Source organism: Python bivittatus, unplaced genomic scaffold (assembly GCF_059951505.1).
Source record: "Python bivittatus isolate LINGU-HERP-01145 unplaced genomic scaffold, Pbiv_v1 ctg000980_np1212, whole genome shotgun sequence".
NCBI lineage: Eukaryota > Metazoa > Chordata > Lepidosauria > Squamata > Pythonidae > Python > Python bivittatus.
In genome coordinates this window covers 24,188,776-24,211,097 of record NW_028277125.1, presented here as the reverse complement: position 1 = coordinate 24,211,097, position 22,322 = coordinate 24,188,776, and the positions used below count along the sequence as shown (strand labels likewise).

The 22,322-nt window shown below is 39.8% G+C and overlaps 1 protein-coding gene across 1 annotated transcript in view; it reads right to left on the bottom strand.

The window, feature by feature from the left end:
- Window positions 1-87: 87 nt before the first annotated feature.
- The window catches only part of ERICH6 (glutamate rich 6), a 37,709-nt gene continuing 15,474 nt past the window's right edge, over window positions 88-22,322 (bottom strand). Inside the window, exons 8-19 of the mRNA XM_088132222.1 lie at window positions 21,579-21,763; window positions 20,740-20,775; window positions 18,985-19,043; window positions 18,680-18,796; window positions 13,439-13,537; window positions 13,193-13,347; window positions 11,214-11,299; window positions 7,905-8,068; window positions 6,874-6,959; window positions 2,053-2,211; window positions 981-1,212; window positions 88-685 (exon numbers count right to left, since the gene is read on the bottom strand). Coding sequence (XP_087988348.1) covers window positions 425-685; window positions 981-1,212; window positions 2,053-2,211; window positions 6,874-6,959; window positions 7,905-8,068; window positions 11,214-11,299; window positions 13,193-13,347; window positions 13,439-13,537; window positions 18,680-18,796; window positions 18,985-19,043; window positions 20,740-20,775; window positions 21,579-21,763 — 1,639 coding nt within the window. The 3' untranslated portion in view covers window positions 88-424. The remainder of the gene's footprint in view (window positions 686-980; window positions 1,213-2,052; window positions 2,212-6,873; window positions 6,960-7,904; window positions 8,069-11,213; window positions 11,300-13,192; window positions 13,348-13,438; window positions 13,538-18,679; window positions 18,797-18,984; window positions 19,044-20,739; window positions 20,776-21,578; window positions 21,764-22,322) is intronic.

Genomic DNA, 22,322 nt, shown 5'->3' with positions numbered 1-22,322 from the left:
GTAACTAAAGCAAGCCTATGGCTTGAGCATCCTCCTTCTCGGTTTCCCCGTTTTATTTACCATCTTGCTTAAAGAAGAGGTATGGAGAAATCAAAAATTTACAGATGAATTATGTGGGTTAGTATAAGGGTAGGGCCTTAAAAGGATTATGGAATTTTTACCATAGCAAAATCTGGATCTAGAATTTTATGCATAGCCATTGAATCCTATAGCATATAATTCAATTTTCTTACTAAACTTAGCTTCATATTTGTATTTTTCTAATGCTACATGGAAAATCCGAGATACCCATATATAGTATGTTTTAAGCATACATAAAATATTAAGTACATTTAAATTTGCTTACAGAATTCAACAGATTAATAAATATTTTAAAGAATGAAGCAAGTGACTTCAACACACTGTTCAATCAACACACTGTTGATCAGGCTGGTGAATTTACTATTGCCATTATTAATCTATCCAGTGCACAGCTTATTTCACATTCTTTACAAAGATATATTAACTTCAAAGTCTGTTTCAAAAGAAATGAAGGGAGCTCCAGTTTAGTCCACCAGTCACTAGCAGGGAAGTCTAAATATCCATGCAGTTTAGCAAAGATGCGAAGAATCTTTAATCTATTGGCGAAGAGCAGAAGGTCATCTTCAGCCACGTACTTTGGCCATGGATGGTGTTCAGCAAGTGGCTTTAAGAAAAGAGAAAGAAAGTTAATGCAGTGTCCAAAGTGCACACCCCTGACTTGCAGAAATTCAATGAGTTGTATAGGAATGAAAGCGCTGTGTTTATTGATTTAAATCATATAAAATGGCTATACAGATTAATTGATGAAGTTGTAGAAAACTATAATTTGATCAATTTTGAATAAACCTTTAATTTTCTTATTTCCCTAAAGGTTTTCTATTCACCCAAAACAGTTCCATGTCTTCCTTAATTGTGACTAATAAGGACAGACAAACATTAGTTTCTCTAACATGAAGTACCTCCACTTTGGTTCCTACATTGATTTTTGCTTGTTTTCCCATTGCAAGAAAAGAAATGGTGATTTTATCTTGCCCAAGTATCCTGACACCAACATTAAGGTTCAAGGACAGAAATATTGGTTTAAATGCTACACGGGGATTGTGCTTCTGTAGATTGTTGGGCCAAATCCATGTTTTCACTTTGTTGCCAGCTTGATCTGAGTAATGTCCTCCTCGAATAGTAATATTTATCCTAAAAGGGAGAAAAATAAACTGACTGTATATTTGAACTGCAAATCTTAACATATCCTATATAAAGATTATGAAGACAGGTTCAGCTCAGATATGGTCTACATGGTTCACTTGCCTTATCATCCCAAGCAACTCTTAGAGTCACTGTGTCCACAGCAAAAAAAAAGGGGGGGGAGGGGCTGCAATATGTAATTGTTTCCAGAATGGCAACCAAGTTAGTCCATTTTAATGAAAACAATGAAGTTTCTATTTGTTACAGCATAAGTTTATGAATGTTTAGTTGATAAGATGTATGAAGTAGTCTAAATATGCATGCACATGATAGCAGGGGAAAGTGAATTATAAACTGAGGTCAGTGGACAATAAAATGCAAGCTATCTAGGATGTCATTCACAAAAACAGTTGCTGCAGTTAACAGAGTTAACAGAAATCATATTAAGCTGCTTTTTGTAAACCATGGTTTATGCATTGGCATTATGTGTGAACTGAGAAAACTGAATTAACATGCTGCCTTCTCTGTGTCAACAGCAGTAAAGCATATGTGATGTGTTGGCAATCGCATTTCAGAAATGGTTTGCAAATTTGTAATTTTTGCAATTTCAAGGAAAAAAATAGTAAATTTATCAGAAAACTACAGTATGATGTATTTACCATCTATCACTTAGAAATAGTTGCATTTTGTACAACTTGAGCATGGTACCAATCACAATAGGGTGTATTTAGTAACACTGCATATGTTGAAGCATTGGAAATCCTATCCACTAAATATGAAATATTTAAATATGAAATACAAAATCTAGAGCAAAAAATGAAACACTTTCTCTAATTAAAATTAACTTACCATACAATTTTGTTTGGATGATAACAAGTTCCTTTTCCACAAGAGTCAAATATTGCTTGGATTTCAGCCTTCTCATGCTTATCTTCTTGGACTATACAAATGTACCCTGCATTTTCATTCTTCTGTATAACAATAATTGCCAGATTTCCAGATGGATAGCTGTACATGTAGATAAGGTCTTTTCCTCCACCCTTTTACTTGCTTAGGCATGCTATCTCAGATGTATGAATGGTATAGTGAATTTCTGACTGGGGGAGGGGGAAGAATCTTCTTCTCCCATACATTACCTGCACAAATTCATGCATTGTGTTCTGTTTTATAGATATAGCATGAATCTTCCCTGACAAACAGAAATAGTCTTAAACAGAATGGATTTAGCTACCTTAGAGATAGAACTTGCATTATAGTTCTGTCCCAATATCAAAACCAACTCCCTGATTTTGCAGTGGTACAGCAGTATGGATGATACTATACCAGGAAAATGATACCTTCTCCAGAGCAGTGGTAGCTTATAAAACAATCCTTTGTATGGCTAGAAACCCAAGTTTGCCAAGATTTTGATTACAGACTGGCATGTATAACAGCTTCCCAGGTTGATTCAAGGGGCCGATCTTGGTCTTGTAAATCTCTTAACGGCTCGATCCTGCAGAACTGTAATACTGCAAGGGACCTGAAATATCACCTAGTCCAGCCTTTCCCAACTTGCCCTCTCCTTTGGATGCATGAAGTCCAACTTCCAGGACCTTCAGCCATGTTAGGTGGGGAATTCTGGGAAATGAACTCAACAAATCTGGATGGCTCTAATGTTGAAAAAGACTAATCTAATAAATTCTACTGCCTAAATCATGAATTAAGCTCTGGTGAGACACAGTGCAAATCTGCCTTAGAGATAAGACCACCTTTAAATGCCCTTTTCCATTTTTTGGCATCAGTAAAGGTTGTGAGTGGCTTTATGAGAGCAGTGGGTGGGTATGCCCCTTCATGGATCACTGCCTTGTCGTGGCGAAGGGGCTTGCGTAACTCAGTGAAGCCATGAGCTATACTGTGCAGGGCCACCCAAGACGGACAGGTCATGACAGAGAGTTCTGACAAAATGTGGTCCACTGGAGAAGGAAATGGCAACCCACTCCAGTATCCTTGCCAAGAAAACCCCATGGACAATGTTAAAAGGCTAAAAGATATGACGCCGGAAGATGAGCCCCTCAGGTCGGAAGGTGTCCAATATGCTACTGGGGAAGAGCGGAGGGCAATTCCAAGTAGCTCCAGAAAGAGTGAAGCGGCTGGGCCAAAGCCGAAAGGACGTTCAGCTGTGGATGTATCTGGAAGCGAAAAGAAGGTCCGATGCTGTAAAGAACAATATTGTATAGGTACCTGGAATGTAAGATCTATGAACCAAGGCAAGCTGGATGTGGTCAAACATGAGATGACAAGATTGAACGTCAACATCTTGGGAATCAGCGAACTGAAATGGACAGGAATGGGTGAATTTAATTCGGGTGACCATTATATCTACTACTGTGGGCAAGAAGCCCTTAGAAGAAATGGAATTGCACTCATAGTGAATAAGAGAGTGGGAAAGGCAGTAATGGGGTACAACCTCAAAAACGACAGAATGATCTCAGTGCGTATCCAAGGCAAACCATTCAATATCACAGTCATCCAAGTCTATGCCCCAACCACTGATGCTGAAGAAGCTGAAGTTGACCGCTTCTATGAAGACCTACAACACCTTCTAGAACTAGCACCAAAAAAGATGTCCTTTTCATCATAGGGGATTGGAATGCTAAAGTAGGAAGTCAAGGAGTAATCGGAATAACAGGCAAATTTGGCCTTGGAGTACAAAATGAAGCAGGGCAAAGGCTAATAGAGTTCTGTCAAGAGAACAAGCTAGTCATAGCAAACACTCTTTTCCAACAACACAAGAGACGACTCTACACATGGACATCACCAGATGGTCAATACCGAAACCAGATTGATTATATACTTTGCAGCCAAAGATGGAGAAGCTCTATACAGACAGCAAAAACAAGACCAGGAGCTGACTGTGGCTCAGATCATGAGCTTCTTACTGCAAAATTTAGGCTTAAATTGAAGAATGTAGGGAAAACCACTAGACCACTCAGGTATGACTTAGATCATATTCCTTGTGAGTACACAGTGAAGGTGATGAATAGATTTAGAGGATTAGATTTGGTAGACAGAGTGCCTGAAGAACTATGGACGGAGGTCCGTAACATTGTACAGGAGGCAGCAACTAAAACCATCCCAAAGAAAAAGAAATGCAAGAAAGCAAAATGGCTGTCTGATGAGGCTTTACAAATAGCTGTGGAAAGAAGGAATGCGAAAAGCAAGGGTGAAAGGGAAAGATATAAGCAGCTGAATGCAGATTTCCAGAGAATAGCCAGGAGAGATAAGAAGGCCTTCTTAAATGAACAATGCAAAGAAATTGAGGAAAACAATAGAATGGGGAAGACTAGAGATCTCTTCAAGAAAATTGGAGATATGAAAGGAACGTTTAGTGCAAAGATGGGCATGATAAAGGACAAAAAAGGCAGGGACCTAACAGAAGCAGAAGAGATTAAGAAGAGGTGGCAAGAATACACAGAAGAACTATACAAGAAAGATCTTAATGTCCCTGATGTCCACGCTGGTGTGGTCACTGACCTTGAGCCAGACATCCTAGAGAGTGAAGTCAAGTGGGCCTTAGGAAGCATTGCTAACAACAAAGCTAGTGGAGATGACAGTATTCCAGCTGAGTTATTTAAAATACTAAAAGATGATGGTGTTAAAGTGCTGCACTCAATATGCCAGCAAGTTTGGAAAACGCAACAGTGGCCACGGGATTGGAAAAGGTCAGTTTACGTTCCAATTCCAAAGAAGGGCAACGCCAAAGAATGCTCAAACTATCGCACAATTGCACTCATTTCACATGCTAGCAAGGTTATGCTCAAAATCCTACAAGCTAGGCTTCAGCAATATATGAACCGAGAACTACCGGATGTACAAGCTGGGTTTCGAAGAGGCAGAGGAACTAGAGATCAAATCGCCAACATTCGCTGGATCATGGAGAAAGCACGAGAGTTCCAGAAAAATATCTACTTCTGCTTCATTGACTATGCAAAAGCCTTTGATTGTGTGGATCACAACAAACTGTGGCAAATTCTTAAAGAGATGGGAATACCAGACCACCTTACCTGTCTCCTGAGAAATCTGTATGCGGGCCAAGAAGCAACAGTTAGAACCGGTCACGGAACAACCGATTGGTTCAAAATAGGGAAAGGTGTACGACAAGGCTGTATACTGTCACCCTGCTTATTTAACCTATATGCAGAGTACATCATGAGAAATGCCAGGCTGGAAGAATCACAAGCCGGAATTAAGATTGCAGGGAGAATCATCAACAACCTCAGATATGCGGACGATACCACCCTAATGGCAGAAAGTGAAGAAGAACTAAAGAGCCTCTTGATGAGGGTGAAAGAGGAGAGTGCAAAAGCTGGCTTGAAACTCAACATTAAAAAACTAAGATCATGGCATCTGGACCCATCAATTCCTGGCAAATAGAAGGGGTAGAAATGGAAGCAGTAACAGACTTCATTTATTTGGGCTCCAAGATCACCACAGACGGAGACTGCAGCCATGAAATTAAAAGACGCTTGCTCCTTGGGAGGAAAGCTATGGCAAGCCTAGATAGCATATTAAAAAGCAGAGACGTCACCTTGCCGACAAAGATCCGCATAGTCAAAGCTATGGTTTTTCCAGTAGTAATGTATGGCTGTGAGAGCTGGACCATAAAAAAGGCCGAGCGCCGAAGAATTGATGCCTTTGAACTGTGGTGCTGGAGAAGACTCTTAAGAGTTCCCTGGACTGCTAGGAGGTCAAACCAGTCAATCTTAAAGGAAATCAACCCTGATTGCTCATTGGAAGGATCGATAATGAAGCTCAAGCTCAGATATTTTGGCCACCTAATGCGAAGAGAGATCTCTTTGGAGAAGACCCTGATGCTGGGAAAGATTGAAGGCAAAAGGAGAAGAGGACGGCAGAGGATGAGATGGTTAGATAGCATCACTGAAGCAATGAGCATGAAACTGAGCAAACTCAGGGAGGCAGTGAAGGACAGGAAGGCCTGGCGCAATATGGTTCATGGGGTCACGAAGAGTCGGACACGACTTAACGACTAAACAACAACAACGGGTGGGTATGTGAGTCCAGCTTCCATCTGCTTTTTTGTCAGGTAAAATCCAGGATTCCAGATACCACATGCTTATGAAAAAAAAAATTTGGATGCGAGAGGGTTGCCTCTGTTTTGCAAAAAATGGTCAGCTCCCACCACACTCTTTGGGACTTTTTGACATCAGAAATAAGATGACAGGGATCAGTAGGCAGAATTTGGTACTGGATTATTGCCTGTGAAGTTGTAGCCTTGCTTCCAACCTTGGAGAAGGGATCCTACAAATCCTGTTCCTGAGGAGCTATAACATTATAGCAGTTTCTCAATCTCAGCAACTTTAAGATGTGAGGACTTCAACATCCAGAATTCTCACATCTGAAAGTTGCCACGGTCAAGAAACATTGCGTAGGAGGTTTAACTGTTGTAAGTCAATGCATTTTAGTCGTTTTGTTCTTAGCTGTAGTGATTATTGTTTTATATTGAGGTGGCTATAAAATAAAATAAGGTCACTACCAAACATAGCAGGAACAGAATGCTGTAGTTGTGTTTGTCGTCCTAAAGACATTTGGCAACCTTGCTGCAGATTATTTTGCTGCAGCCCTTTCGTTCTGATCCATTTCCACCGAACACAGTATGCCACAAAAGGATACAATATTTGTGCAGTACCGTCTGGAAACATAGTAAGGAACTTCACACCATTTTTGTAGTGCTGTTGTAAGAATTGTTTTTTCGTTAGCTGTACATGAAAAAAGAAAAAGAACAACATGCAGACTCCAGTTTCCGTACAGAACTCAAAAGACCAAGATAACATACTGAAAGAGAACAATAAGGCTAGTATAAAAAGGGGGATAATTAGAATTCTAGTTTCATTTTTCCTTTCAGCCTCTTCTACCCCGCAAGTGGCTGCTAACTGGCCAAGGGGGCCATATTACACTACATGCTCTACTATGGCTACGGGTATGTTATTATATAGACAAACACATGCACCTGAGTGTGCCAGCAGCTAAATGACAAGCTTAAACCAAGAAAATGAGAGAGGAGGCAACTAAAAGATGCAGCCTTAAGCTAGAAATTCAATTTGCAATCTGACCTATTATTGTCTGCAGGGGCTAGCAATGTCTGTTAGACTCCCAAGCACGTAGTTTTTTGTGTGTCCCAAAAGCTACAATAGAAATTGGGAGGTGGGGGGAGAATGAGAGGGCCCTGTGTTACACATAAAGCTATTTTTTTCCCCACACTGTAGGCAGAATATTCTGAAATACAATTCCCCATTTGAAATGATTTGTTTTGGTTTCCCATGTTCAAAGATGAGATATAAGCTCAAGTCCATGAGGTGGGTTCACCACTGCTTCCAGGGCTGCTTGCACTCCTTAATTCCTGGGGACAGCCTGCTTTACAAGAATTGTTAAAGCACTGTAATTTTAATGTCATAAAAATAAATTATTAACTTATAGGGAAAGTATGTTTATTTCATGTTTAAAATTCAAATTAAATTAACTTTTTGTCATGGTCCTAGCCATTCCTTGGTCTTGATCCCACATGTATAGGCATGTGGCACAAAGCACACTGCTTTGAAAGTACAGCTCTAAAAATGTTGCATGGTGTTATAACGCAAAATGGTTTTATGCTGGAAATGTAAAATTCAAAAATTGGGTTCTAGTGTATAAAATCAACTGTTTACCTTTCCACCCGCAATAGTGAAATCACAGTAAGAGATGCTGTATGTGTTGTCTGGGGTCACTGACTTTGTTTCTTCAATTATTGGCTGACAAATTCGTGTCCAGCTTGCTGAAGAAGGTGTCTCTTGAGAAAGGTAGAAGGAAAGTGTCCTAAGCTGTTTATTGTCTATGGAACAAAATGTTAAATAAGAGTTAAATGATGATTAATTGACTTAAGAGTAACAAGCTAATTTCCTTTGTCAGATTTTTAGGGATCAATTGTCAACATTTAAGATTGTATCCAAGGCATTGTTACGGGAAAAAGTACGAGTGGCATTTTTCTTATATAGTGACACTGTTTTGCATAAGCTGTCGTGAGTCTGGATGGAGTTGGCAACATATACATTAAATCAACAACAAAGTAGTCTTCGGTAGTGAAAGTGCCTATACTACCACGCATGTGATAATTTTTGCCAGCAGAATCCAAACATTGAATCTGATAGCTTTACAATAGCAGATTCAGACTATTAGAGGAAACTATTTTTAATTTAATTGGATATTTACAGTGGGGCAAAAAAGTATTTAGTCAGCCACCAATTGTGCAAGTTCTCCCACTTAAAAAGATGAGAGAGGCCTGTAATTTTCATCATAGGTATACCTCAACTATGAGAGACAAAATGGGGGAAAAAATCCAGAAAATCACATTGTCTGATTTTTAAAGAATTTATTTGCAAATCATGGTGGAAAATAAGTATTTGGTCACCTACAAACAAGCAAGATGTCTGGCTCTCACAGACCTGTAACTACTTCTTTAAGAGGCTCCTCTGTCCTCCACTCGTTACCTGTAGTATTGGCACCTGTTTGACCTTGTTATCAGTATAAAAGACACCTGTCCACAACCTCAAACAGTCACACTCCAAACTCCACTATGGCCAAGACCAAAGAGCTGTTGAAGGGCACCAGAAACAAAAGTGTAGACCTGCAGCAGGCTGAGAAGACTAAATTTGCAATAGGCAAGCAGCTTGGTGTGAAGAAATCAACTGTGGGAGCAATAATTAGAAAATGGAAGACATACAAGACCACTGATAATCTCCCTTGATCTGGGGCTCCATGCAAGATCTCACCCCGTGGGGTCAAAATGATCACAAGAACGGTGAGCAAAAATCCCAGAACCACACGGATGGACCTAGTGAATGACCTGCAGAGAGCTGGGACCAAAGTAACAAAGGCTACCATCAGTAACACACTACGCTGCCAGGGACTCAAATCCTGCAGTGCCAGACGTGTCCCCCTGCTTAAGCCAGTACATGTCCGGGCCCGTCTGAAGTTTGCTAGAGAGCATTTGGATAATCCAGAAGAGGACTGGGAGAATGTCATATGGTCAGATGAAACCAAAGTAGAACGTTTTGGTCTAAACTCAACTTGTCATGTTTGGAGGAGAGAATGCTGAGTTGCATCCAAAGAACACCATACCTACTGTGAAGCATGGGGGTGGAAACATCATGCTTTGGGGCTGTTTTTCTGCAAAGGGACCAGGACGACTGATCCGTGTAAAGGAAAGAATGAATGGGGCCATGTATCGTGAGATTTTGAGTGAACACCTCCTTCCATCAGCAAGGGCATTGAAGATGAAACGTGGCTGGGTCTTTCAGCATGACAATGATCCCAAACACACCGCCCGGGCAACGAAGGAGTGGCTTCGTAAGAAGCATTTCAAGGTCCTGGAGTGGCCTAGTCAGTCTCCAGATCTCAACCCCATGGAAAACCTTTGGAGGGAGTTGAAAGTCCGTGTTGCCCAGCGACAGCCCCAAAACATCACTGCTCTAGAGGAGATCTGCATGGAGGAATGGGCCAAAATACCAGCAACAGTGTGTGAAAACCTTGTGAAGACTTACAGAAAACGTTTGACCTCTGTCATTGCCAACAAAGGATATATAACAAAGTATTGAGATGAACTTTTGATATTGACCAAATACTTATTTTCCACCATGATTTTCAAATAAATTCCTTAAAAATCAGACAATGTGATTTTCTGGATTTTTTCCCCCATTTTGTCTCTCATAGTTGAGGTATACCTATGATGAAAATTACAGGCCTCTCTCATCTTTTTAAGTGGGAGAACTTGCACAATTGGTGGCTGACTAAATACTTTTTTGCCCCACTGTAAATCTATCCTTCAATAGAAAGACAGAGACTGGCTCTCAAAACAAAAAATTACTATAATAAAACCCAAGCAGTTTTCAAAATTATAGCAAACTGTTGCAACATATAATCAAACAAAAACAGAGTTAAAAATTACAAGAATGATAAAACAACAGTAAAAACCTTAAAGCACTCATTCAGGTATGTTAACAAGAGGACACTGATTAAGAATCAAGGGATCATGAAGTCCAGCATAAGAGGCTTCAAGGAAAACTCCAGGGATAACAGAACAGCCCTAGTTCTTTGGTGCTGTTGCTTTCCACTCAGCAACTGATATTGGGACATACTGAGAATGGTGTCATCAAAATGAATAGCTGGTGATAAGTCTATCCACCATGTTCTCTCTTTTAAAGAAAGCTGTGGTAGGTATATGACTCTGTTTAACGATGAAACCAATTACCCAGAAAAGTGAAGACTCTTCACTGGATGTATTCAAGCAAAGACTTGACAGCCATCTATCAAGAATACTTTAGTTTGTATTCTAATAAAAAGCAGATAGAACACCTGTTTTCTAGTTGCATTATAGCCAAAGATGTGCTGAAACTCTGAGATCCATATGGCTCCTACCCTGATGTGGTTCTAGAAAGCCTTAAAGATCTGCTTATGTACCCAGGGCTTAAAGTAGGGGGGATGGGACTCTCCTGATGTGATGTTTTCTGTTTGCTTTGTTGTTGGATTGTCATCTTGTGATTATTTTGTAGTTATTTTTACATTTCTGGTTGTTACTTTTTTGTATTTTGCTGTTTCTAATGTTTTTTATTGTGATCCACCCACAGTTGGGTGGTACCCAAACTGAATAATATCAATCAATCCATGAGGGCCAATATGCTGCAGTGATGAAGGTAGTAGTGTAGTACAGAGAAATATAGGTTCCAGTCCACTCTTAGCCTTGGAAATGCACTGTCTAACTTTGGGCCAGTCAACATTTTTAAAATTCAGAAAGGCTTAGTGTATAGAGCACAGTAGGCTTCCTTTCTACCTTAGGGCTCACATGGTATTCTCTAGACCACTTAATACTGTAACCCTGAGTACACATTTGGGTGGTTCTTATTCAAGAGGGAATATGGAATAAGAATCATTCTTCTGTGCATAGTGTCAAAAACAAGTAACAGATGAATAATCCAACTTACATTCAGGGACATGAACTGGAAGGGCATTCTTTTCCGCTTCTACTGCCATGAAGGCAAACTGTTTTGCCATTTGTCTCTCTCTGAGCCTGCAACATTAAAGTGTGCTGGGCATGAACTTCTTGGTTTTTAAAAAATTATTTCAGTTAATTTGTATGTCACCTACTTGAACAACTCTAGGTAACTTATAGCCTGCATACATTAAAACATCCATAACATCAGTAAAACATTCAGATCTTTAAAAATATCTGTTGTGGTCTTCCATTAAAATCTCTCTCCCTAAATGCCTTGTGGAAGGGAATGGTTTTAACCTGTTTCCTAAAGGATAATGGATGGGCCTGACCTCATAAGATAAGCTATTACAAAGTGAGAGGGCTGTCAGTGAGAATGCCATTCTCCGGTTCTCCCTCCCCCCCAACTCTGTAGGTATAGGCACCCATGACAACAAGATCATAGGTAGTGAGACTAAAGCTACATAGGACTTTTGGGTTACAACCTGCACCTTGATTTGGGCCCAAATGTCTGCTGGCAGCCAGTTCAGCTCTTGAATAGAAGTTATTCTACTAAGCTGGTTAGTGCTGGTCAGAAGGCAAGGAGCTGCATTTTGTGTCAACTGCACCTTCTGAACTGTCTTCAAGGACAGACTAACACCCACAGTCTCATTAAGATAAAACAATGGAATTGAGTCACTGTTTTCAGCACCTCCTGATTCAGGAACAGGTGCAACTGGCTTGATGAAGCTGGCCAAAAACTCTCCTGGACTTGGCTTCCACTGGATATTCCACAGAAGCTGTGAGTCCAGGAGAACCCCAAAATTGCATACCAACTTTTCAGGGGAAGTGCAATCCTATCTGGAGCAATATATGGAACCAGAGGGCTTCTGCACCAATAGTACCACCATCTTGCTAGGATTAAATCTTAGTCTGTTTTGTACATCTCAGCCTGGATCAGGACTCTCCACTGCATTTCCTCCTCAGCCTGAGATATAATCTGGGTATCATCAGCATATTGATGATACTAGACCCTACATGGGGGAGAAGGCTGAGTGGAGTGGCCAAGGGCTTGACCTCTTCTTCCCCAGCAACACTCTAAGAGCTCTAAATGTTCTTTGGCTGCTTCACATAACTATGACTAAAAAAAAGAAGCTTTTCTACTTCATTTTTATCTTTTTCCATACCATCTTTTCTTTAACAACAATGATCATTAGAGTTTCACTATATGTGTAAGTTTGGTTAAGCCTTAATTAGTTGGACCAGATCTTCTGCATTGATAATACTTATCATAAGCCCAAGAAACCCATAGGTAAGTTAAAGAAGTTCATGATAAAATAATTCCCATCCACCCACATATATTCCCTCAAAGATTTCTCTACTGGATTATGGGACCTCGTCTCTGAGGGAGGAGATATGGTTAAAGTTCCTTAGATGTGCATCCTTAACTTATTGTAGGATCCCAAGGCCTACATCTTGTATTGAACTGGAGAGTCATCTGTCTTTCAGGTAACTTTTGGGGAGTTCATTTAAGCTTCAGGAAGAGAAGATCGAGGGAAATTTTCCTTTTCTGAACCTTGTTAACTCATGATGGAATAAAACTCAATGTAATTATATTTCCTCCCCACTTCCTTTCTTGTTCCTTGCACTGCAAATCATGGTTTAAATTGGCCCATTTTGTGGGGATAAGAGCTACCCAACCTTTAAGCTGTATACTGTAGCTTGCATTCCAAAAAGTAGTAAGTGAAGCTAGAACAAAAATGAAATTTAAATTAATTAAAATTCAACATAGTTAATATTATTCTTTAGCTAGGTAATTAGCAATTTCCCCTCTTCTGTCACATTGTACATTAAATTTTGTAACAACTTCTAGAGATCTCTGCAGGAAGTATGCAAAACTTTCAGAACTGCAGGTAACCTTGAGGCCTCAGATTTCATTGTTCCCAAAGTCATCTTATGGGCTCAAATATGTTATCACCCAGTTTGCCATACCTTTGTTGAGCTCTTTCTTTGGCCTGTTGTCGCTCAGCTTCACTTCCATGGGCCTGATGAGGGCCAATATCAATCATCTCCATTTTCTTTGCATAGCGTTTTTTTTCATTGACAATGAACTCTTGAAGCTCTCGGTATTGCTGGCAACAGAAAAACTGGAAAGCAAAGGTCCTGCTCTAACCAGCTGGGCAGGTGGACCTTGGACCCGATGGAAGACCATTAGGAGAATGTGTTCTCATTACTTACATTTCCCCATTCTGCTATGTGTTCCAGACTTTCAAAGGAAGGGAAGTACCTCGGGGGGCTGCCACAGAATTCACAGGTTTCTGGATATTCCTTCTGAACCTGCAGAGAAGAAAGTGGGAGAGACGGCATTTTGGAAAACCTTGTAATATTTATCAAGACCAAAATTATAGGATTCATAATCTGGGTTGACATGGGGTGACCTACTATTTCTCCTCACTGCCCACCCAATTATCAATAGAGGGAAGAAGTTAATTATACCCACTCCCAGACTGGAACAGTCTTCCCTAAAATACCCCATTCTGGCTCCCCACATCAGAACATTCTGTCCCTTCAGAGGGAGGTTGCTGCTGCTGCTGTTATTTCTCTTCACTGGCTAGGTGAAGCAATGACATTGGAAATTAATGCAGATTTGGTGCTTGCTTTGGGGTGAATTTCAGCCATTTAAAGTGTGCTAAGCTTTTTCAAAACTTAATGGTCAAAACTGGCTGTGATTCAACCACAAAAGGGCCACTGAATTTTGATAGCAAAGAGGGCTCTGGAGGTTGCAAAACAGGCTTTTGGGCTGCTTGCAACTTACTCTTGCAGGAGGAAAGTGGGTATCTCCCCTGCTCTGTGCCCACACTTCTATATCACCCTGGGATTTCTTAGCTGGCCTTCTTTGGAACCCAGGTTCACTGATGGAATTTTTTACAGCTGAAATGCAACTAGAGTAAAAAGTGACCTGCCTTTTTTATATGTACTCAGTGCTTTTTCCCAATCTGAGTACCTTCCAGGGATGTGGATTTCAACTCCCAGATTTTTCAGCAAAGGCCATGCTGACTGAGAGTTAAAGGATACCCAGGCTGGGGAAAGCTATCTTTAAATATGCATACATATAAAGGTACTGTTTTAAATGGCATTACAGAGAAATTGTACTTTTTATGTTCTATTTCAAATAAGTTTTTGGTTTTATGCCTCCATATGCAACTGATGTTACTGAATATGGTTTATCCATATTGTTAATGGCTTTGAGCTTGTAAAGGAAGTGAGGTATTCTGATAGAAGCCTATGATTTTTTGCAGCCACCTTTCCTTCACACCAGCATGAACCTATCATGGATGTGACTAGGTGCAGAAACTACACAGTGATGGATATCCTGTCCCCGTATCTTATTGAAACAAAACACAGAATAAATGTGCATTTCATCAGCACATATATAACACATGGGTGGAATGACCAGAAAATGTACATATGTCTTAATATACAACCCTACTCTTAGTTACAGATTATTGTAAGCATCTCTGAGTATAAAGCAGGGAAAACAGGGACCATAAAATTCACCGGACACAACACTACAGTAGGTAGTTCAAAGTAATGGATGACTGGGCGAGTGGGAAGAGCCTCGTTTTAAGGACTCTGGATTATTACCAATGCTTGAAGAGTGATGGCAGATCATTTGGGCATAAATGTTTCAGTCTTCACTTAAAATGGTATCAGAAAATGAGCAGTGACTTGGCTTTGCAGTGTTTTCCGAGAGAAGGAAAACAGACTGTAAAAGTTTAGCATGTTACTACTGTAATATATCAGCAGGAGGTAATATTAAAGTTGGGAGGATTGTCATGAATGATAAATAGACCACATGTACATTGAAAGTTTAAAAGACTGGCCATCTCATTCACTTACAACTACAAGGATTGAGAATTCCATTTACTGAACAAAGATGAAGTTTAAAGGAAAGTTGCATGGCTAATTAGGGAAGGAAGCTGGGACAGAGTAGAAAATGCTTTTGCTTGTCCAAAGAATAATGTAAAAGAGTTTCTGAAGGAAAAGCACAAAAACTGGCCTATTTTATTAGTTATTCAGCATCATAAAGACATACTTTTATGTTGACATTTTAACAACAGTGCATATGTGGACAAATTATATTTTGAAGGAACTATGCCAGGCTGGGGACTCTAGCAAATATAATGAATTTTTAAAACATAAGGCAAGCTTCCAAGACTTTATCATTAGGGGAAAAAAATTATTTTTTCAGGATAAAGGGACCAATTGTATAGGGCTATCAAATGCAAGGATAGCAAATCTTTTTGGAAACTTACTTCGAGCAATCCCAGTGATAACTCCTCTTTTGCCACCCCTGCTATTACATCTCAGCAATGGGTGGCACATTTCTCAACATTGTATGACGCCCCTGTAGCTCCCTACAATGAGGAAGATGATTCCATTGCCTTAGATTTACCACCGTGGCCTCCAGTGAGCACAGACAAAATCATCGAATTAATTGATCTAAAATAGATGTGTCTGCAGGGTGTAATCAAAAAAGTCAAGATAGCAGCCAAGGTGGTGCAAATCAAAGCTGCACCTGATGTTTATGTGCATCACACATGTAGGCAGAACTTTGATTGCACCATTGTGGCTGCCGTCTTGACTGTACTGTACAGTTGCCCCTGCTAAGGTTGATACCCACCTCAGTTTCAACAAGTGAGATGAGTTCATAATCCCAAACAAAGTTAATGCTGTCCCTTTACTGTTACATGTTCTGGGACTATTCAGAAGGGCTATGCTGTGCTTTGGGTCTGATTCCAAAAAGACGTCTGAAGTGTCACATCTTTTCCTGGGATCAGGTGGCACCCACAAAAGGCAGCTATATGATCCTGAGAAAGACATGGCTATCTTAAGATATAGCAGATGGGTGCCATGTTTGTGCTCCCATACACTCCAAAGCCCCTTTTTGGAACTGGATCCGAAGTGCTGCACAGCCTTGCCATTTTGTATTCTTAATGTTTAAACAGAAGAAAAGTGGTATGATTAATTTTAACTTAACAAGAGATTTATAGCATAAGAAAAAAACATGTAACACTCTCTGAATTAATTATCTAGCTACATACATTGCCAGATGCTAATTTGGCATTTAACTGTCAAATATAACACCAAAGTTAAGAACTTTTAAAACCCATTAAATAAGAATATTAAACTTACGCTAGCTCATAGTCATAGAAATCAATGGGACATAAAAGTGTTCAACCTTTGATTATTGTTGCATAATATCTCACTCCACAATATAAAACCATTTAGAATTTGATATGTAGCAGGAAGGTCATAACAGCCAAACTGAACACACACAATGTGCTATAATTAAGCAAAGTTGGAACTTGGCAGGAATCTTCAATATTTAAAAATTCAGTACACACTGATTATCTGAACACAAAATTAGACAAAAAACTACAGAACCCATTAAATAAACACCAATGAAAAAGATTAGGTAAACAAAAACATTAGATTCTGTCAAAGGATTTTGTATTTATAAGGTATGTATAACATAATTGTTCCTTACACTCACATTCTCAAATTTCAAGCATTTCCCTGAAAAGCTGGCCATTTGGTAAGGAGGAGAGGTGACCAATATAGCTATAAATGCTGCTTATGAGAGAAAAGAAAAATCTCAAATCACTGACTTTTGGTCAATATCTGATTGCTTTTGAAGCAAATTTGGTCTTTTAACTTCAACTTGAAAGCTAATTATGTTTTTACTTAGCCTCAGCTGATCTCACATTGCCCTGACATTTTGCTTACTCCTAACAGCTTTTCAGGAATGTTTCACCAAAGTTAGTAAAAAGGTCAGTTCTCAGAAAAAAATGAAAACAACAAATCTGAATTGTCACATGGATGGGGCTGGCTCTGTCCTGTAGTAAACAAAATATATGAGAGCCAATCCTACTGTACAGGATGCAGTTCTCGAGTTATGACCATTCATTCAGCGACCATTTGAAGTTACAACAGTGCTGAAAAAGTGGACTTATGCCTGGTCCTCAAAGTTTTGGTCATTACAGTGTCCCCGTGGTCATGTTATTGTGATCTGGGTGCTTGGCAACCCATTCGCACTTACGACCGGTTGCCAAGCACCCTGTGATCACATGATCACCATTTGCTACTTCCCTGCTGGCTTCCCACAAGCAAAGTCAATGGGGAAGCCAGCAAGGGAGGTTGCAAGTCACTCGGGTAAGTCTCCCCCCCCCGCCCCGGCCTTTCGTCATTTGCATGCACTAGCGCCCTCCTTCCCTCTCTTACCTGCACTCATCTGTTATTTCTGAAGTTTCCTTGGAACAGATGGTGTTAGGTAGCTGTGCACCACAATCGCTAAGCATCACTGCTGCTCTTTTGTTCTTACCCCCAGCCTGATCCAAGCAGTGTTGGCTAACCTCAGAGTAGGAAAAAGCTTTGTTTTCCTTCTCCCTTATGAAGGAATTCCAACCAACTGTAAATGATTCAATTTGTTAATTTCATTAGGGACCTTAGAGACAACTTGCTCTGAAAAGTTGGATAAGCAACAAAGCAGTCAAAGGATAGATTACCCTCCATCCCATATTCTAAGAACGAATTTACCAATATTATCAAATACAAGCAGCTCTTCTACCTCATCTTTTTTATGTATCTTAAGGTACTTACTTAAGCTAGCCTAAAATATTAAAGAAATGTGATGTAGCCCTTCTGAGATGTCAGAATGCAAGCAGGGAACCACATATCTGAATACTTGTTAACTTCACATTCTTATTATGCCCAGAATGGAGACTTTAGACTGGTGAAATTTGACTTTATGGTCCAAATCCTTGGAGTTGCTCTATTTGTAATGTAACTTTTAGGGTCTTTCGTTTTTCCTTCTTATATTACTCTTTATACATTTTGAGAATGGGTTGATCCTTTAATGCTATTGTTTGCATTTGTATTTTTTATTTTGTTAATTGCTTCAGCATTGTAAATTGGAAGACAAAGAAATCTGACTATACACAGAAAATTAACGTATCAGACAGAAGGCAGTGCATCACCTCTTCTCTGTTGTATGCAGCTTTTCATCAGCACTTAAGCTAGCCTAAAGTTTTTAAGGAGGAGGAACATTCTTTCATGCAACTTCATTCATTCTGAAGTGGTGAATTTGCATAAGCATATAACTATTTCCCTTCTTCAGAAAGCATATAGGTTGATCCTCCAGGCTAAACTGAACACAAGATATATTTCCATGATTCTTTTCCCAGCAAAGCATCTATGGGAAACTGGACCTTGAACAGAAGACCAGAGATACTGGAAGGGAGAAACAGTCTGACTTCTTAAAATTTCTCCTAATCCCTCCTTCACCCTCCTTTTCCAAGCTGTTCTTCCCTACCTGAGAGGAAAGAGGGATGGTAAACAGTGTTGCCCATTTTAATAAAGAATATGAAGTTATTTACAGAGCAAAGTAATGCATAGAGGGAGGGGTAGAGCCATTACCTCAATTTGAACATCTCCTCTTGATGACTCTGGTCTATAAGCTAGAATGGTAGGTGGGCCAACACTGGAAAGTGTGCGCAGGGATTCTTGAAAGAGTTTTAAGAAGTCTTCTCTAAACTTAAAAAAAGAAAAAGAAATAATGTATTGCAAACCTCAAGCCACTTGTCCAAAATATTCCTGCAGCAATTATTGCAGAATAAACAATCTCGGTTTTTATTTAACGGTGGGGATAGGGATGGGGGTAGGAAGACTAAAATGAGAATAGGTTTCAAATAAAATGTATAGAGACCACATATGATCAATACCTCTGTGTCGCACAAAATGTCTAAGCAGCTAAGATCTTGGGGCACGACAGCATAGATATCTAGGCATTAACAATAAGGATTAGTTAGGAAATTGTACGTTCTCCTTTTTAGATCTCAATTTTAAAGCAATATATATATATGGCTCTTAATGAAGTGTTGAATACTTAAAGGCTGAGCTCACACAACACACTGTACTATTTCTAAATTAAAACACCATGACTATGTTAATATAACAGGCTTTGCCCTGACAAATCATATTATCATGTCATGTGATGGTCTCGTTGGCCATGTTAATTCAATAGCTAGATTTCTACAGCATGCTAAGCCACAAATTTCCCAATCCCAATCTAACCAGGTTAGCATGTTGTATGAACTCAGACAGCGGAATGCTAAAAAGTCAGCTCTAAATGTAATTCATAGGCTCCAGCAACTTCAAATTGGTGCTCACCAGACATGCAGAGACTAGCACTCTCAGAATTGTAAGATTAGTACATTGGGGACACCAGCTTGCGGAGAGTTAGGCTGGAGGAATACTCCTATATTTTAGGAAGAGAGTGTGGGATCATTTAGTTTCTAGAACATTAAAAATACAGTGCATATAATTCATAGAATATACAGGTAGTCCTTGTTTAGCAACTGCCTTGGACAGCAACTGTTCACAGTTATGACGGTGATGAAAAAATAACTTTGCGACCAATGCCCGCGTTTATAACCTTCACAGTCTCTCTCTCTCTCTCTGTCACATGTTTGCCATTACAGTCAGTTAGTACATGTTGCCTGTTCCTGACCCATTTTTTTTCTCCCCACCGCCACTTGCAGAACAGAGAGACTGCCTAAACAAGCTATCTCTTCCTGAGCTGCTTTTCTCCACAGCACAGCTATAAAAAGTGCTAACTGCAAGTTAACAAGCTGAGCTTGGTAACCTTAATTAGTTGATTAGAACCTGTTGCCTGACACTGACAGGACCCTAATCAGTTTCACACTAAAGGCTTTTGTTTGGCTCCTAAGCAGCTAGAAGCCTGCCAGGCAAACAGCTGGTGCTAGTGCATTGCTTTTGATGGGTATTCATTGTGTGCCCACTTATTCTCTTTTAATCCCTTCCTCTCCAATGAATGTAAATATAAACATTAATTCCCTTCTTGCTAATTATCCCAGTGCTGGGGTGAGCATTCCAAAGGGCGGGGGAGTGGGGAAAAAGGAAAGCTGAAGTAAAATCATAAACATAGTCATGGTCATGTGATTTTCACTTAGCATCTGCTTTGCTTAACGACCAAGTCACCAGAATCAACAGTGGTTGCTAAACAAAAACTACCTGTAGAATTCCACAGCACCTGTGCAACTGTATTCCATAGCTGTACATTCAATTAGAATGACTGCCCTCTCTAAGGGGTGAGATATCTTCCTCAAGACTACATAGTGAACTGGCAGAAGTGGTATGCTGAAATAGAAGCCAAATCTTATAGGACAGTCATATCTGGACATTACAGAATCAAAAAATGGCAGCATAGCCTTTATTGAGTGAAGAGACAGAATCTGCCAGCGACCTTCGAAGTCTCTCTACTAGCAAGTGCCTCAGCTTTCGATGGGAATTAAGACTAAGATCTTGCTATCAGCCTAGGGGCTGAAGAGCAATGATGCTTCCTAGGTACACACTCAGCTTGATAGCTGACATGATAGGATTCTGTGGATTCAAAAAAGTATAGAAATAAAAATTGTTCTCCAAATGAATAATGGATGTTTTGTGGAGCAACTTACCATTCTCAGGATGAAATTTCCCTTGCTGTGTTGGAGCTGAAAAGAAAGGAGAAAAAAGCCAGCCCAATTCTATCAACATTCTTTTTTCTCTTTCTCTCTCCTGAAATAAGTAGAAGATGAAAAGAGGCAGCAACAAGGCAGAAAATAGATGTCTAAACAGGCCACTCCAAACCATGCAGGCTAATCTGCTTCCATGCAGGGCTTTTCAAAAGGAAAAACGAGAACTGCACAGCAATATAAGATTGCAATTTGCAGAGAGAGCATGGACTGCTTACAACAAGGGTTTGGAACTAGAGGCCACAGAGGTTCATGCAGCCCCCAACTCTGAGTAACCTCTAAAGCCCCTCCCAAAATTGCCACTGATCTGTAAACATTAACAGATTAACAGATGCCACTGAGCTGTAAACGTTAACAGATAGTACATATATAATACATGGTTACTCATTTTAATTCTTCATTCAGTTTAAATTAAATCATATCTATTTCACTGGATGTCCCACCTACGTTTTTGCCACTGCCTTGCCTACTTCATCTTTCAGCCTGATAAGGAGCAGCACACTCTTGGTTTTCTGGGCATTTCCCTTTAAAAACCTATAGAGAGTAGGAAAAAAATCCTCCTAAAAAGATTTTTTTAAGGAAAAAGAATTTAAAACCTGATATTCCTAATTCAGAAACGACTCCAGCTTTCCACAGTAGCTAACAAAAAGCTGGCCATCCTGAAACAAGTTTCACATTTCAATCAGTAGCCTGTTACTGTACCATCTAATGTACACAGAATGTTCTGATAAAATAAAAATGGTTCTCCAAATGAATAATAGATGTTTTGGGGAGTAACTTACCATTCTCAGGATGAAGCTCCCCTTGCTTGCCCTTTGGAGCTGAAAAGAAAGGAGAAAAAAGCCAGCCCAATTCTATCAACATTCTTTTTCCTCTTTCTCTCTCCTGAAGGAGGCCAGAAATAGGTAGAATAGAAGATGAAAAGAGGCAGCAACAGGGCAGAAAATAAATGTCCAGACAGACCACTCTGAATCATGCAGGCTAATCTACTTCCATGCAGGGCTTTTCAAAAGGAAAAAAATGAGAACTGCACAGCAATAAGAGATTGCAATTTGCAGAGAGAGCATGCACTGCTTACAAGAAGGGTTTGGAACTAGAGGTCACAGGGCTTCATGCAGCCCCCAAAACTCTGAGTAACCCCTAAAGCCCCTCCCAAAGTTGCCATTGAGCTGTAAATGTTAACAGCACATATATAATACATGCTTACTCATTTTAATTCTTCATTGAGTTTAATTAAATCACATCCATTTCATTGGATGCTCCACCTTTTTTCACTGCCTTGCCTACTTCATCTTTCAGCCTGATAAGGAGCAGCACACTCTTGGTTTTCTGTGTATTTCCCTTTAAAAACCTATATAGGGTAGGAAAAAAAATTCTCAGAACTTCCTAATTCAGAAAATATTCCAGCTTTCCACAACAGCTGACAAAAACCTGGCCAACCCAAAACAAGTGTCACATTTCAATCAGTAGCCTGCAGTACCATCTAACGTACACAAAACATTCTAATAAAATAAAGCAATCACTTT